The 16865-nt window shown below is 44.1% G+C and overlaps 2 protein-coding genes across 2 annotated transcripts in view; one reads left to right on the forward strand and one right to left on the reverse strand.

Moving 5' to 3' along the window:
• Window positions 1-851: 851 nt before the first annotated feature.
• ROMO1 (reactive oxygen species modulator 1) lies at window positions 852-2289 on the reverse strand. Its single transcript, XM_008569597.1, has 3 exons — window positions 2198-2289; window positions 1861-1991; window positions 852-1051 (listed from the first exon to the last, which is right to left on the reverse strand). The coding sequence occupies exons 2-3, from the start codon at window positions 1989-1991 to the stop codon at window positions 943-945; spliced, it is 240 nt and encodes a 79-aa protein (XP_008567819.1). The 5' UTR covers window positions 2198-2289; the 3' UTR covers window positions 852-942.
• Window positions 2290-2338: 49 nt separating this feature from the next.
• Window positions 2339-16865, forward strand: part of NFS1 (NFS1 cysteine desulfurase) — a 20243-nt gene continuing 5716 nt past the window's right edge. The window contains exons 1-6 of the mRNA XM_008572797.1: window positions 2339-2457; window positions 3099-3208; window positions 3919-4035; window positions 4932-5015; window positions 6884-7212; window positions 11490-11544. Coding sequence (XP_008571019.1) covers window positions 2361-2457; window positions 3099-3208; window positions 3919-4035; window positions 4932-5015; window positions 6884-7212; window positions 11490-11544 — 792 coding nt within the window. The 5' untranslated portion in view covers window positions 2339-2360. The remainder of the gene's footprint in view (window positions 2458-3098; window positions 3209-3918; window positions 4036-4931; window positions 5016-6883; window positions 7213-11489; window positions 11545-16865) is intronic.

A 16865-nucleotide genomic window follows, 5' to 3' on the forward strand; every position in this document is an offset into this window, starting at 1 on the left:
AATGGCCATTCTGAGTGAAATCCTTTAGAACTCGTGAGACAGCATCTCATTCTTTGGTTGGGAACGCTGCAGCTGCTGTAACTATTTTGGTAGTATCTAATTCCTGCCAAATATTCATGTATTTTCTTGTATTTTAATCATTACATTGACTACCATCTTTTAAAGTTTTGATTAGTAGAAATTTGAGGGGTAATGCAAGTCAGAAAATCTACCAAGGCTGTGGTCTGGGCAGGTGAGGGGCACTTCATTACTGAAGCCACTCTAGCATCAGAATTTTGTGGGAAGTCAGGTTGTATAGTTTACATTGTTGATGGCCGGTTGGAAAATCATCTGGGATTTAATTTGGCCAGTTGAAAACTTAGAGGTGGCCAGTGTTTAGAATTTATTTCATAGTGGATTAATTGTTCTTTTTCTGATAAAGCCAGCAGCAACCTAGACTTCTGATTCTGTTTTTTTACCTTTAAAATGGTGCTAATAGCACCAAGCTTCAGGGTTGAATTGAGTAATAGAATTTACTAGAATCTATGGAAGGTAACCAGAACCCCCAAACATTCCAATTTTGGATTAGCAGTCTTGTGAAACACACCAACCCTACTCATTAGGCCACCTCTTTTTATTTATTTTTTTGTGACCGGTAAGGGGATCGTAACCCTTGGCTTGGTGTCGCCCGCACCGCGCTCAGCCAGTGAGCGCACCGGCCATCCCTATACAGGATCCGAACCCGCGGCCTCGGCGCTCCCAGCGCCGCACTCTCCCGAGTGAGCCACAGGGTCGGCCCTAGGCCACCTCTTTTTAGCCTAAAAGATGTTTGGCTAAGTTGGATAATAGAAGAAAATGGCTCTGACACTTGAGACTACTCAAAGAGTTGGTTTTATTATATATATAGCACACGGGCTGAGATTGGTGAAAAGGCGTAGATGTAGCAGGCAGCTATTGTCCTGGTTAGCATCGGATGCCCATTCCGATGGCCATGAATGTGCCAAAGGTGCCACCACTTTGCATCATGGTTTTCCCAATGCCGCCCATCAGCTCTCGACCCCGCATTCCGATCCTGAGGAGAAAACCAAGTTGGGGCCATTCGGGAACAAAAATACACGGAAGAATATTAACTTCTAATCTGTGCTTCTAATAACGATGAATTGAGCACTATTAAAGTCTGGCAACCCCTGTATCTCATCTGCCAATTGCTAGACACACTCTTCCCACCCGGAGTGGGTAATTACAAGAAAAAGGATCGATCCATCAGGGTCTCTAGGGCCCTCAGACTGCCTTGATAACTACAATAACTACCACAGTGCTTAATATGTTAAGTGTTTAGTATAAATGGTATGATCTTGGAATAAGGGGAATGACGATCTCTAAATGTAAAAATGACCAGAGTATAGAGTTTTATCTGCTTCGTCTGCATATCCCGTTCCTGGGATAGGAAAACTGCTCAACAAGTTTGTTTCGTTATACACAAGTGGAAATAAAAACAGCAGCAGCAATACTAATAACCATTTACTGAGCACTTAATATGTGCCAGATCGTAAGTGTGCTGGTTTCATTCTTAAAACTGACGTGGGAGTTATTGTCCCAATCCTATACTGGAGAAAACCCAGCCTTTACTTGTCTAAAGTCACCGAACAAGTAAAGAGAAGTTCTGGCCAGAAAGGATTTTGACTCTAGAGCCCAAATTCTTAAGCAATCACGCTTCCAACCTGTCCTTTCAGACTGAAGATGGTTAAAAGATAAGTCTCGCTCGGTACAGGACAGCGATGGAACTAGAACAAAGTAGGCTCTATTGAGGCTCCAGGCCGAGTGGAGTGCTGTGGGAAGTTCCAGTAGTCCCGCCCGGAGATCACCGCCCGCGCACCTCACCTGAGACAGGAAAAGGTGCCGAAGAGCGCCCCGGCCGCCATGCCCACAGCGCAGCCCATCACAAAGCCCATCTTCACCCGGTCGAAGCAGCTTGGCTGGGACTGTCCATAGGGACCCACGGCCACCGGCATCTGCAAGGTCCAAGGGATAGGGAAGTGCGGGCCCAGCCGCTAGGAGGGAGTCGGGCAGGGACGGAGGCGGCGGGGAGGGGAGTAGGCCCAAAGGTTGGGAGAAGTCAGGGAAGGAAAATCAGCGCGTAGCCACACTCCACCACCCTCTTTGCATTCGGGCCCACGCGCCGCACGACACCGCACGGTTCGGGCCACCCCCACCTTACCTCCCTTGTGGCGTCGGTCGCTCAGTTCTACGTCTCACACGGAAAGCGAGGCGGAGGGCGCTCCCGACCCGAGCAATCGCTTCCGGAGCGCGGGGCAGTACTTCCGGGAGCGTGGGGCTGTGGACTGCAGCCACATCGGGTGGTGGGCTCTGCCCCCAGGACCATGCTGCTACGAGCCCCCTGGAGGCGAGCGGCCTTGGCGGTGAAGGCGGCTCGCGGGTCGAGGCCCGCGGCGCTCACTCGGGGGCTGCGCCTGCGCGGTACGCTCCCGGTCCCGCTCGCTGCCACCCTTCGGGGAGGCGCGGGTTCTTCCACCTCGGCGCGGCCACGCACTTGAATATCCCGGAGCCTCCCTGTCATGTCCCGCTGCCCAGACCTTCTGACCCTTTCTCTCGGATGCACCCCTCAAACTTTCTCAGGCTGGCCCTCCGAACGGCTGACTCCGCCGCGCCACCCCGCAGATCCTGCCCCGCAGGCCCCCAGAACTTAGGAGGCTGGACCTTCAGACCTGGCCTGGCCAACTTTTAGAGTCCTGGCTCTCGTCCAGCTGGTAACCTTTGAAAGAAATCTCACCTACTGTGTCTCCACATTCCTTCTAAATGGCTTTGCCCTTTAGAGCCCTCCTCACTTCTAATTTGAATATTGAGACAATTTGAATATTTCCCCAATGTCCCCCTCCAAGACCCCTGTCCCTCTCTGTTCCTTACCTCCTTTTACAGCGTGCTCGGTTCTCTGATGTTTAGTTTCCTTTCCATTGACATTCGACCCCAGCATCCCTTAAACTTATCATCCTCATTCCATCCAGCTTTTACCTTCTGCTATCTTGGATGCCCTGCGTTTATAGTTGCATCCTTTCTCACTTGGCCACTCCGTGTCATTTTTTATTTTATTTTTTTGTCAGTTGTAGACAATGCTCCCCAGTCGGCTGTTCCCTCAGATAGAGCCACTGCTTCGGAGCCGGAGTCAGTGCTGCGACCTCTCTATATGGATGTGCAAGCTACAACTCCTCTGGTAAGGATGGACGGGCAGCTTTTCCCAAGGCTTTTTTATGGGGAGAAAGTGGTAGAAGTGACAATGCACAGGGATGGCTGAATCCCTGTAGAAGTGAGAGCCATTGAGATGTGCTGTAAAAAGCAATGAGCCAGGAATCAGGAGGCTCAAATACTAGTCTGCTAGAAATGGCTCAGTTGCTTACTAGCTATTGACCTTGCTTACATCACTTCAGTGCAGGTGCTACAGTAGTAGTGAAAGGCATGGGCTCTGGAATTAGCAGGACTGCCACTTAGTAACAACATGAATTTGGGCAAATATTAAATGGTTAAAAGAGGTAAAGCAGCCTGGCACTGATAAGCACTCCAGTACTAACGCAAATTTTCACAAGTATGTGAGAAAGTGTGTTTGCCTGGGCTCTGTCTTGTTCCAGTCTCTGATAGGTCACCTTGCCTGGCTGGAATAGAAACAACTGGGAGAACAAGGCAATGTTTATAGACTGCCTGTGGGGGTGGCAGAACCATCTGATGTAAAATGGATTGGGAGTGGGAGTATATTAGGTTAATATTTGGTTATCACCTGAGGGGGATGGAGGAATGTTTGAGGCATAAGCTAGGCAGTGTCTGAAGAGTTGGGAGTGCATTTAGGCAGGGTGAGCAGGTCTGAGGGGATGGAGTGGGGCCTGAGTTGACTAGGAGCTCAAGGAGTTTGCTCAATTCTGTTATACTCAGGACCCCCGGGTGCTTGATGCTATGCTCCCTTACCTAGTCAACTACTATGGGAACCCACATTCCCGGACACATGCTTATGGCTGGGAGAGTGAGGCAGCCATGGAACGTGCTCGCCAGGTTAGTACAGAGGAGTCTGGGAGGTTCTGAGGTGAGGTCTGTGGGAGGCATTTCCTTCTTAGTAGGTGCGGGTGGAGGTGGAAATGGTTTTGGTTTCCTTCTAGAAGAGATTCAGAGAGCAGGTTTAGACTTTGGCTGCAGGCATTTGATTAGTTCCCACATTTCCTAGCTAAATGTGTGACCTTGGGCAAGTTATCTAATTTCTCTAAGCCTCAATTTCTTCACGTTTAAAATGGAGATTGCAGGGCCTGCCTGTGGCTCACTTGGGAGAGTGTGGTGCTGATAGCACCAAGGCCAAGGGTTCAGATCCCTATATAGGGATGGCCGGTTAGCTCACTTGGTAGATAGAGCCTGGTGCTGACAACACCAAGTCAAGGGTTAAGATCCCCTTACTGGTTATCTTTAAAAAAATAAAATAAAATAAATAAAAATAAAATGGAGATTGCAGGGCTGGCCAGTTAGCTTAGTTGGTTAGAATGTGGTGTGTTATAACACCACGAGGGTTCAAATCCCTTTACTGGCCAGCCACTACCAAAAAAAAAAAGAGGAGATTGCAATAGTTTCTACTCGCTAGGGTTATTGAGTGGATTAAATGAGACAATGCTGGTAAAGTGTTTAGTAACACAGTACCTGTATATAATAAAAGCTCAATTTAAGTGCATTTAATAAAAATCCAATATTATTATTATTATTATTTTGTACTGGGCTGTAAAAGAGCCTTGGATCTGGAATGTAACTGAATCTGTCCCTTGTCTGACCCTAGTAGGTGCAGAGCTTCTTCCTGGGTGGTTGGTTAAAGGCGGTGGATCACTTCCAGGGCTCTGTTCTAGCTGTGTCTGTAGCCCCAGTCCTGCCTGGGGAACTGATGTGATAGATCTCTCTTTCTTGACTTGCAGCAAGTAGCATCTCTGATTGGGGCTGATCCTCGTGAGATCATTTTCACTAGTGGCGCTACTGAATCCAACAACATAGCAATTAAGGTAAGAGAAGGGAACCAGAGGTCATATCTGGGCTTTCCTGACTCAGGAGCTAGTGTCCTATCATTTGGACGCATATATGTATTTCCCATCCACTTACCCCACCCTATCGTGAAGAGAAGACATACACTTCCTGATTTGTTGCTTCCTTCAACCCTTTGTAATCCACTCTGTCTTATGTCTATTCTCCTATTGGTCTGAGTTCTGCGAGGTAGTTGGATAGGGAGGAGGTGGCTCTTTGGCCACTAACTGGATTTTGGATTGCAGCTACATCAGAGAGTGGATAGTGGTGATTGAAACTCTTTTCCTCTTCTTTTGATCTAGTAGCAGCTAAGTTCAGAATCACTTGTACTTGCACATGTTTCTCTGCTTCTTGTTAGCAGCTTCACCCTTATATACATGATTTAAGGGCTGCCCTCCTCTCAGCATTCCCTTTCTTTCTGATTAGATGTTTGCAAAAAGTTCTTCCCCTTTCTTTAGATGTCTCCGTTTTGTAGTTTTTTTTATTTTGTTGTTTTTAGACGCCTCCATTTTGAAGTGCTTGTGGCTGTGGTGCCCTCTGCAGGCATTGACTTGGTTACCCACTCTGTCATTTTATCCTTGGATATATAGATCCTTGGTGCTAACGCAAGTAAAATTCCATTTTTAGTAATCATGTTGGTGATTCAAAGACTGTAATCACATTTGACTGGGCCTTGGTACCAGGATTACTTGTTGTAAATGCCAAGGCTCTGAGAAATTGTGGCCTGCTGTGGGTTCAACTCTGGCTTCACTCCCTCTTGTGGTTGTCTCTCAACTGTGCTGCCAGGGTTGGTTTCTCTGACCTTGGCCTAGCTGTAGGGGGCCTGGGATGACGGTCTCCAGAGCCACCAGCACTCTGCCTGATCCTTTTATCAGGAAGGCATCCTTTCTTCATACTACAGAGACCATGAAGTCAGTGTAGAGGTCTCTCCAGAGGTGGGGATGGTTTCTGGAATGGGGAGCACTTTCAAAACTCTGAAAATGTTTGCTTTGGAAGTCTCCACAGATCTCAAACCTAGAACAGGTCAAGAATTGCTAACAATAGCTATGATGGTATTCCTCATAGTCTCCTGGATGGATGACTTATAATTCATTCCTGAATGAATGAATTACAAATGTTCAGATAGTATGGAGTAGAACTCCTTAATTTAACCCCATAGAGATAATTTTAACAATTTGCCGTATATTTCTCTAAATTTTTAAACACATACATTTATCTGTATATTAATATTGCTATTATTTTAATAGATTTAATTTTTTATAGAAGTTTTAGGTTCACAGTAAAATTGAAATGACAGTAGAGATTTTTCATATATCCCCTGACCCCACATACACATAGCCTCCCCCGTTATCAATATCCCCCACCAGAGTGGTACATTTGTTATAACTGACATTGATACATCATCTCCCAAAGTCCATAACTTACACTAAGATTCACTCTTAAAATAAATAAAAACAAAACGAAAAGATGCACTCTTGGTGTTATACATTCTATGGGTTTGAACAAATATGAGTCATTCTAGCAAATTATTGACCCTTAGAGAGCTATAGTAAGTCGTACATTTATAGCCGGCCAGGCAGAAGTATGGGTGGCTTGAGACACCTCAGACTTGCATCTGGCATCTGAGGTGGGAGCAGTCTTGTGGGACTAAGCCCTTAGCCTGGGGGGTTTTTACTAACTCTGAGTAGTTAGTGTCTGAATTGAATTGAATTGTAGAACACTCAGTTGGCGTCAGAGAATTGGCATTGGAGCATAATTCCCTTGCTCACTTTCCCCTTACAAATGAGGTTGAAGTCATTGCTGTCCCTCTGAGTATGTTTTCCTTCCTTCCACCACCACCAATTTCTAGGGTGTAGCCAGGTTCTATAGGTCACGGAAAAAGCATTTGATCACCACCCAGACAGAACATAAATGTGTCTTGGACTCCTGCCGTTCACTGGAAGCTGAGGGTTTTCAGGTCACCTACCTCCCAGTGCAGAAGAGTGGGATCATCGACCTGAAGGTAAGAGTGGCTCTTGGGCAGGAGGGGCAAAATAAAATAGGAAGAGCCTGGCTTCAGCCTGTATATCTATCTCTTCAACCTCAGCTGGAGCTTGAAGGACTATATCTAATGGTTAGGGTGGGGTTTAGGGATATAGGCCTGGCAGAGAAAGAGATTATGTTTCCCTTGGCTGGCTGGTTAGCTTAGTTGGTTAGAGTGCAGTGTTACAACACCAAGGTCATGGATTCAGATCCCTGTACCGACCAGCCACCAAAAAAATTTTAAAAAGAGATTATGTTTCTCAGGTTTGTTGGTGCTTCCTGGTTTGTATGAGAACCACTGGGCATGTGTCCAGGGTGCCAGGGACTCACTCTCACCATGGCAAAACTCTGGTGTCCTTTCTTGCAGTGATGCCTCTCATCCCCCTAAAGAGAAGGTGTAGTTTCCTTGAGTATTTCTCTTTCTGGCCCATTTCCTTATCTGTCCATTTTAAGTAGTGAGTCCAAGCATCTTGTCTACCAGATTTTGAATAACAGCATCCCTCGCCACATCCTAATATGCAGTTTGTAGTCAGAGCTCTGACTCTAAATTCCAAACCATTCTCATCATTCATCATTTCTTCTCTCTTTCTTCTTACCCACATTCAATCATCAGTCTGTCACATTCATATCTATGGCTATTTTCTCATAATGTCTCTGGAATTATACTTTCCTCTCATTCCTTTGCTGGATTGTATTGCATCTTAGCTGTCTCTGGACTTACCTTTAGCCACTACCTTCCAGCATATCCTGTAGATCCTTACCAGACTGGCTTCTCTCTCTCTCTCTCTGTCCCCCCTCCCTCCCTCTCCCCCCCTCTCCCTCTCTCCCCCCCCACTTCCTCTCACCAGATCCAGATGCAGCTGTCCCAGAATCATAAGCCACATAAACCCCTGTTCTTTATAAATCTCCCAGTATCAGGTATTCTGTTATCGCAACACAAAAACAGACTGATACAGTATCTTAATAGGTTTAGTGATTCTTTTTCCATAGATCAAAAAAGCTAAAATTTTGGCAAACCAGTGCCCTCATTTAAACTGAGTTAGAGTAGGCTTATGCACGTAATCAAAAGAAATTCTCACTTAGGAGTCAGAGTAATTATGGAGTAAAGCCAAGCCATTTCCTGTCCTGGATCCAGGGTGTGCTCAGGTCATAAACCATTCATTTGACCTTTTCTCACTCTACTCAGAAATCATCAGAGATTTCCCAATTCCTTTAGCATGAAATATAACTTCATTTGCTTGGCACTCAAATTTCTTTCTTTCTTTCTTTTTTTTTTTTTTTAAAGATAACTGGTAAGGGGATCTTAACCCTAGACTTGGTGTTGTCAGCACCACGCTCAGCCAGCGAGCAAACCGGCCATCCCTATATGGGATCCGAACCCGGGGCCTTGGTGTTATCAGCACCACACTCTACCGAGTGAGCCACGGGCCGGCCCTCAAATTTCTTTCTTTACGTGCCACTTTTTTTAAAATTTCAAAAATTGAGATATAATTTTCGTACCATAAAATTCATCCTTTTAACGCATACAATTCAGTGGGTTTTAGTGTATTCACAAAATTGTGCAACAGTCACCAGTATCACACTCCAGAACATTTTCATCAGCCGAAAAAAGAAAACTCTATATTTTTTCTTTTGTCATTTGTGCTTTTGGTGTCATATCTAAGAATCCATTGCCAAATCCAAGGTCATTATGATTGACCTCTATGTTTTTGCTCTTACATTTAAGTCTTTGATCTATTTTAAGTTAATTGTCATATATGGTATGAGGTAAGGGTCAACTTCATTTCTTTGTATGTGGCTATCTAGCTGTCCGAGCACCATTTGTTGACAAGACCGATTTTCCTTGTTGAGTAGTCTTGGTACCATCTGGACTCTCAATTCTATCTATATATCTGTCCTTACGGCATTACCACACTGTTTTTATTATTGTAGCTTTGGGCAAGTTTTTTTTTTTTTGGTGGCTGGCCAGTACAGAGTTTGAACCCTGGAAATTGATGTTATCAGCACTATGCTCTAACCAACTGAACTAACTGGCCAGCCCCTTAATGGTATTATGTCCACTAATTCATGAAAATGGGATGTCTTTCCATTTCTTTAGGTCTTTAATTTCTTTCAGCAATATTTTGTAGTTTTCAGTGTATGAGTCTTATATGTTCTTGTTTAGATTTATTTGTAAGTATTCTTTTGATGCTCTTGTAAATGGAATTGTTTTCTTAATTTCCTTTTCAGGTTGTTCATTGCTAGTGTATAGGAATACAACCAATTTTTGTATATAGTGCTTGTATTCTGTTACTTTGTTGAGCTCATTTATTAGGTCTAATAGTTTTTTGTTGATTCTTTATGGTATTTTATTTATATACATATATATATATATATATATATAAAGATCTTTTATATATATATATATATAAAAGGTCATGTTATGTGCAAGTAGAGATCCTTATACTTCTTTCCTTTCAATCTGGATGCCTTTTATTTCTTTTTCTTGCCTAATTGCCATGGCAAGAACTTGTCGTTCAATGTTGAACAGAGTGGCGAGAGTAAATATCCTTGTCTTAGTCCTGAATTTAGGTGAAAGCTTTTAGTCTTTTCACCATTAGGTCTGATGTTAGCTGTGAATTTTTCATAGATGTCCTTTGGCAGATGTCCTTTATCTGGTTGAGGAAGTCCTATTCTATTCCTAGTTTGTTAAATGTTTTTTTATCATGAAATGGGGTTGAATTTTATCACCTGGTTTTTTGTGTGAATTGAGGTGATCATATGGTTTTGTTCTCTATTCTGTTAATAAGGCTTATTACATTAATTGATTTTATAGATTGAACTTGTTTTCCTGGATTAAATCCCATTTGGTGATGGTGTATGATCCTTTGTATATGTTACTGGATTTGGTTTGTTAGTATTTTGTTAAAGATTTTTGTGTCGCCGGTTAAGGTGGCAGAATAGACAGTCCACAGTGTCACTGTCTCCCACAAGTCAACTAATTTATAACTATTAAAAAGTAACAACAGCCACGCTGGGGCTGCTAGAACTCGGGAAGAGGAGGAGAAACTTTCAGAGTTCATGAAGGCAGGAGAAGCCATGATGAGAGAAAGAAAAAATTGCTCTCACCATTTCGAGCCCCGGACGCTTCAAGGCTGGAGATGGTGAGCACACAGAGGGGGAGCTGGCAAAATCCACAGCTGTGCCCTTCATATTAAATTGCTTGGAGATGGCAGGGGAGAAAAGGGTTTTAGTGGTCCCCAGGCAAGCAAGACCACTAACAGGGTTCCTGTAGACCCATATAAGAGCGAGGAGCTACAACAACTGAAAAGAGGAGCGACTCAGAGGCTGGTGAGTCATCACAACGGAGCAGTGCACGTCCTGTCCCATGGGAGTGTTTGGAGTGCAGGTGGTGGTGGAGATGGTCGCACTTGGGGAACACTGAGGCACAGCATGGACAGCTGATCTGCCCCCGAATCAGCGCAGGACCACTCAGTGGAGATGATCAGAAATACAGAACTCCAGGGGGTGCAGTTTGCTGATAAGACTCAGGCCAAGATCAGAGTTTCCACACAACCCAGGTGTACCAGACCTCATAAGACCTGCAAGTACATACAAGGCCAACAATTCAAACCTGAGCTGCACAAAAAGCCTTTCCCAGGAAGTCAGCAGCAATGAAGCAATTTAGCTTAGCTCAACCACAAGGCTCAAGTTCTGGTCCCCACAGGAAGTTCCCCCATTTTAGAAGTAAGCAAAGGTCAACAAATTAGTTCCAGTGCAGAGTTTAAGTGGTGGGAACAGCAAATTATCAACACAGAACTGTAAGAAAAAGCAAAATACCCACAGATCAGAGACAAAGTTTGATATTAACTAGTAAAGGTCTAACACCACCAAAGAACACCTATAAAACTGAGAAGGACCAGAAGCCCCCTGGGTTCCCAAGCTGGGGAGAGGGGAAGGTGGGGATTTCAGCTCCGCCCCCCCACTTCTGCAGCCAGCCCAGGGACGACCACCAAGCTGCTGCAGGAAGTATCCCAAGCTCCCGACCTGGGGCGGTTGGGGCTAGGGGCCTCAGCCGCACCCCCCTGACATTTGCGACCACTGAACTGCCACAGGAAGCACCCTGGGCCCCTGAGTCTGGGCAGTGTGGGGACGAAGGCCTCAGCCACACACCCCCTGACATTTGCAACTAGCCCCAGTGATGACCACTGAGCTGCTACTGGAAGTGCCCTGGGCTCTGAGCCAGGGCAGTGGGGAGGCCAAGGGTTTTAGCCATGCCCCCCTGATATCTGCATCCAGCCCAGCAATGACCAAGCTGCTGTTGGAAGCCCCCTGCAGGGTCTCCCCTGCCGGAATGAGGGGAGTGCCTTGATCATGCTCCTCTTCCTTCCTTCTTTTCCCATCCTATTTCCCTCCCCCTTTCCCTCTCCCCTTCCCCCCCAACTGCTCCACAGTAACATCTTAGAGTCAGGCATGGAGCTGCGGGAAACTGAACCCAGCTGCAACCAGGTAAAGAGCACCCCAAAATACCATCTCTACACGGGTAGCCCACCATAGCCACCACAATTGCCATGGCTGCCACAAGAGTGGCTATTTTCTATAGCAGCAGTCACAGCCACTGTGCAGATGACACATCAGACTCTCAACTGCATTGACACAAGGAGAGGCACCAGCAGAGACCAAAAAAAAAGAAGAGGTCCTCTCTCTCCACAAAGCACACTCCAGAGTAATAGAAGAAGCATCTGATTTATAATAGGGGAGGATTTGATCATACCTGTCTCCGTACTGGACAGATCATCTAGGCAACAAACCAACAGAGGAACAGTTAATCTATCAGACAGAGAGAACAAATCTATGGTTATGGGGGGGGAAGGAGAGGGGGAGATTGAATATGGGGCATAAAGAATATGATTTGTAACAATGAATATGCTAATAAAAATACATTAAAAAATAAAGATTTTCATGTCTGTACTCATTAGGGATATTGATCTGTAGTTTTCTTGTGACATATTTGTCTGGTTTTGATATCAGGGTAAAACACTGGTCTCATATAACATGTTGGTTGTAATATACTGTTTCAGTCTTGCTGACCACTATGCCCCTTCATAAGACTCTACATTCCAGCCACACTAGCCTTCATGTCTCCCTAATGTGTCCTGGCCAATCCTGCCTTGGGTCTTTCCTCACGTATCCCCTCTTGATCTGTTCACCTTTTCTTTGAACTTATCTTAATCTTCTTCCTCTTTTATTTATTTATTTATTTTTTTCGTGACTGGTAACGGGATCGCAACCCTCGGTGTCGCGCCTGCACCGCGCTCAGCCAGTGAGCGGACCGGTCTCTATATGGGATCCGAACCCTCGGCAGAAGCACCGCCGCGCTCCCAAGCACTGCACTCAACCGAGTGCACCGCTGGGCCGGCCCTTCTTCCTCTTTTAAAAACTCAAGTCCCAGCTCTCATGAAATCTCTTTAGCTGTTCCTATCCCTTCTGATCTCCTTGTCTAAATTCTCTCAACATGGAATGGCTTTTTACTTCTGTGCTGTGTTGTATGTATATGTCTTTCTCTCCACTAGGCTTTTTCTTTTTCTTTTTTTTTAAAAAGATGACTGGTATGGGGATCTTAACTCTTGACTTGGTGTTGTCAGCACCATGCTCACCCAGTGAGCTAACCGGCCATCCCTATATGGGATCTGAACCCAGGGCCTTGGTGCTATCAGCACTGCACTCTCCCAAGTGAGCCACGGGCTGGCCCCTAAGCTGTTTCTTGAATGCTAGGAGCACATATTTTCTAGAGATTTATTTATTTATTTATTTATTTTTTATTATTATTTTTTTTAAAGATGACTGGTAAGGCGATCTTAACCCTTGGCTTGGTGTTGTCAGCACCACACTCTCCCAAGTGAGCTAACCGGCCATCCCTATATAGGGATCCAAATCCGTGGCCTTGGTGTTATCTGCACCACACTCTCCCGAGTGAGCCACAGACTGGCCCTTCTAGATTTTTTTTTTTTCTATATATGACCGGTAAGGGGATCTTAACCCTTGACTTGGTGTTGTCAGCACCACGCTCACCCAGTGAGCAAACCGGCCATCCCTATGTGGGATCCAAACCCGTGGCCTTGGTGTTATCAGCACCGCACTCTCCCGAGTGAGCAACAGGCCGGCCCCGGGCCCTTCTAGATTTTTACTTCTTTTTTTTTTTTTTTCTTTTTGTCTTTTTTCGTGTCCGGCAACGGATCGCAACCCTCAGTGTCGCGCCCGTTCCGGACCGGGATCGCAACCCTCGGCGCCGCGCCCGCACCTCGCTCAGCCAGTGAGCGGGAACCGGTCTGCATGTGGGATCCGAACCCTCAGCGGGAGCAGAGGTTATGAAGAGTGTTTTTATGAGCTATTATTTCAAAAAGTCCAACAGGCATTCTATCTTTATCTAACTAAATGTTGTCTGTGTTAGTTTTTATTGTAGTTATAACTTTTTTTTTTTTTAAAGATGACTGGTAAGGGGATCTTTACCCTTGACTTCTTCGTGCTGTCAGCACCACGCTTTCCCAAGTGAGCTAACCGGCCATCCCTGTATAGGGATCCGAACCCGTGGCCTTGGTGTTATCAGCACCACACTCTCCCAAGTGAACCATGGGCTGGCCCTTGTAATTATACCTATTTTGATAAAACAAATGAATTCATATTGATCAGAAGCTCTGATCAGCATTTATATGTGTATAGGTATTTCTCATTATCCAAACTCCTCCTTTCCGAAGTCAGGATCTACATAGATTTAGATAATGTGATATCCTTCACTGTCCAGACATTCAATCTGAATGCTTGCTCTCCAAATTTGGAAACTGCATAGATTCAGATAATGTAGGTCACTTGAATTTTTTTTTAATGGAGAAATGAAATATTTAAGAAATTCAGTTTCATACATAAATTATTTTAAAACTGGGATAAATTTGGGAACCATTGCCTTGGTTCTTCTAGTACTTCCATTCTCTGCCTAAACAGTTTTTCTATCTGGGAGAAGGACTTTATCAAGCACCCACTCTATTCTTTTGTTGTTGTTGTTGGCTGGGCAGTACAGGGATCCAAACCCTTGACCTTGATGTTACCAACAACACACTCTAACCAAGTGAGCTAACCAGCCAGCCCCCCACTCTATTAAAAAACCCTTTACTACTAAGTGCATATCTTTGCATATTCATATTTTGGTATAAAATTCCTGTAAGTGGGGCTACCATTGCTTTCGAGGAGGTTGTACATTTTCAGAGTGCCTTGCAGAATGCAAGTTTCATTTAGCAATAGCCAAGAACACTTGCCTATTTGTAGACCTTAGCAGTTACTATATAGCAGGCCATTCTTCCTTGTTGTCTTCAAAAACTTCTTAGAAGACATGTAAATATTAATTTGGTTGAGAAACAAGGGTTTTTATCAAATCAAATTTAGCTAGATAAGCCCAGCTGTCTTGTCTGCCCTCCTGTGATGTGCAGAGCAACATTATTTGAGTCCTTCATTCCCAGGGTCTTGCTTTAGCTTAGGGTAAGACTGTATAGGCTTTTACATCTCTTGATGTTTGTTTCTAGAAGACTTAGTCTGTGCTCCTATTAGTCTCTCAAGGATACTTGTCTGTTTCCTGTGGTCCTGTTGTTTTTATTTTGGTGGCAGGCCAGCACGGAGATCTGAATCCTTGACTGTGGTGTCATCTGCACTGTGCTCTACCAATTGAGCTAACCAGCCAGCCTCCTATGGTCCTATTTGCCTAAGAATGTTTTCAAGCTTGAGTTTGGCCTTTTCCCCCAACCATTGGGAAGAGACTGCTCTCCTTTATTTTATGAAAATAGCTATAACAAATGAACAACTCCTGTCTCTGAAGTGAGGAATTTTTTTGGTTGATGTCTATGCCAGTTCACTTTCTGTATTTGCAGGGTGTGTTATCTGGGTGTATACCCTAAGGAAAAAGGTGGAATAGCTCCTGGAAATACAGAAGATAGCTCTTTCTGAGGGATCCCAGAGGTTATGAAGAGTGTTTTTATGAGCTATTATTTCAAAAAGTCCAACAGGCATTCTATCTTTATCTAACTAAATGTTGTCTGTGTTAGTTTTTATTGTAGTTATAACTTTTTTTTTTTTTAAAGATGACTGGTAAGGGGATCTTTACCCTTGACTTCTTCGTGCTGTCAGCACCACGCTTTCCCAAGTGAGCTAACCGGCCATCCCTGTATAGGGATCCGAACCCGTGGCCTTGGTGTTATCAGCACCACACTCTCCCAAGTGAACCATGGGCTGGCCCTTGTAATTATACCTATTTTGATAAAACAAATGAATTCATATTGATCAGAAGCTCTGATCAGCATTTATATGTGTATAGGTATTTCTCATTATCCAAACTCCTCCTTTCCGAAGTCAGGATCTACATAGATTTAGATAATGTGATATCCTTCACTGTCCAGACATTCAATCTGAATGCTTGCTCTCCAAATTTGGAAACTGCATAGATTCAGATAATGTAGGTCACTTGAATTTTTTTTTAATGGAGAAATGAAATATTTAAGAAATTCAGTTTCATACATAAATTATTTTAAAACTGGGATAAATTTGGGAACCATTGCCTTGGTTCTTCTAGTACTTCCATTCTCTGCCTAAACAGTTTTTCTATCTGGGAGAAGGACTTTATCAAGCACCCACTCTATTCTTTTGTTGTTGTTGTTGGCTGGGCAGTACAGGGATCCAAACCCTTGACCTTGATGTTACCAACAACACACTCTAACCAAGTGAGCTAACCAGCCAGCCCCCCACTCTATTAAAAAACCCTTTACTACTAAGTGCATATCTTTGCATATTCATATTTTGGTATAAAATTCCTGTAAGTGGGGCCGGCCCGGTGGCACACTCGGTAGAGTGCAGCGCTTGGGAGTGCAGTGGCACTCCCACCAAGGGTTCGGATCCCATATAGAGACCGGTCCGCTCACTGGTTGAGCGCGGTGTGGGCGCGACACCGAGGGTTGCGATCCTGTTGCCGGTCGCGGTACGGGCGCAACACCGAGGGTTGCGATCCCGTTACCGGTCATGAAAAAAGACAAAAAGGAAAAAAAAAATTCCTGTAAGTGGGTTTGCTGAATCACAGGTTATACACATTTTTAAGTTTCGATAGACCTTAGGAGATTGTGCTAGTTCCTACTTCCATTCTGATCCCCTTCTTTTCTTCCCTCTATAGCTTTTATTGTTGTTGTTGTTGTTTTTAATTTTTATTTTGTTTAGAAGAGATAATATATTCACATGGTTCAAAATTCAACAGCTATAAAAAAGTACATGGTGGAAAGTCTGCCTCCCACCTCTGTCCTCTAACCATGAGTTCCCCTCTGGGGAGGCAGTTTTTTAGGTATTTTTCTAGAGTTATTCTATGCATTTGCAAGCACAGATATACATCCCCTCTGCACTCCTTTTTATTCAAATGATAACATACTAATCATTCTGATCTTGCTTTTTTCACCTAACAATACATCTTTTTTTTTTTTCAACTAAACTACAGACTGTTCATATTTCACCAGTTTTCTAATAATGTATCTTGCAGATTTTACAGTTTCAGTATGACGAAAGCTTCCTCATTCTTTTGTACACCTGCTTGGTATTTCATTTTATGGGCATACCATAATTTATTTGACTGTTCCCCTCATGTTGGACATCTAAGTTGTTTCCAGTTTTTTTGCAATTATGAATAATGCTACAGTGTGTGACATCATTTCATACATGCATAGGGAGCTACTTTAAACCATTTTGGTGATTACTCCTTCTGATAGTTACCTTCCTAATGTTTTTTTTTTTTTTTTTTTTTTTTTTTG

Source organism: Galeopterus variegatus, unplaced genomic scaffold (assembly GCF_000696425.1).
Source record: "Galeopterus variegatus unplaced genomic scaffold, G_variegatus-3.0.2 Scaffold3, whole genome shotgun sequence".
In the NCBI taxonomy this organism is placed as follows: domain Eukaryota; kingdom Metazoa; phylum Chordata; class Mammalia; order Dermoptera; family Cynocephalidae; genus Galeopterus; species Galeopterus variegatus.

Coding starts and splice junctions, on each gene's coding strand:
- ROMO1 (XM_008569597.1), bottom strand. CDS start 1,991: ATGCCGGTGGCCGTGGGTCCCTATGGACAGTCCCAGCCAAGCTGCTTC. Junction 1,052..1,860: donor GGCACCTTTTCCTGTCTCAG/GTGAGGTGCGCG, acceptor TTTTCTCCTCAG/GATCGGAATGCGGGGTCGAG.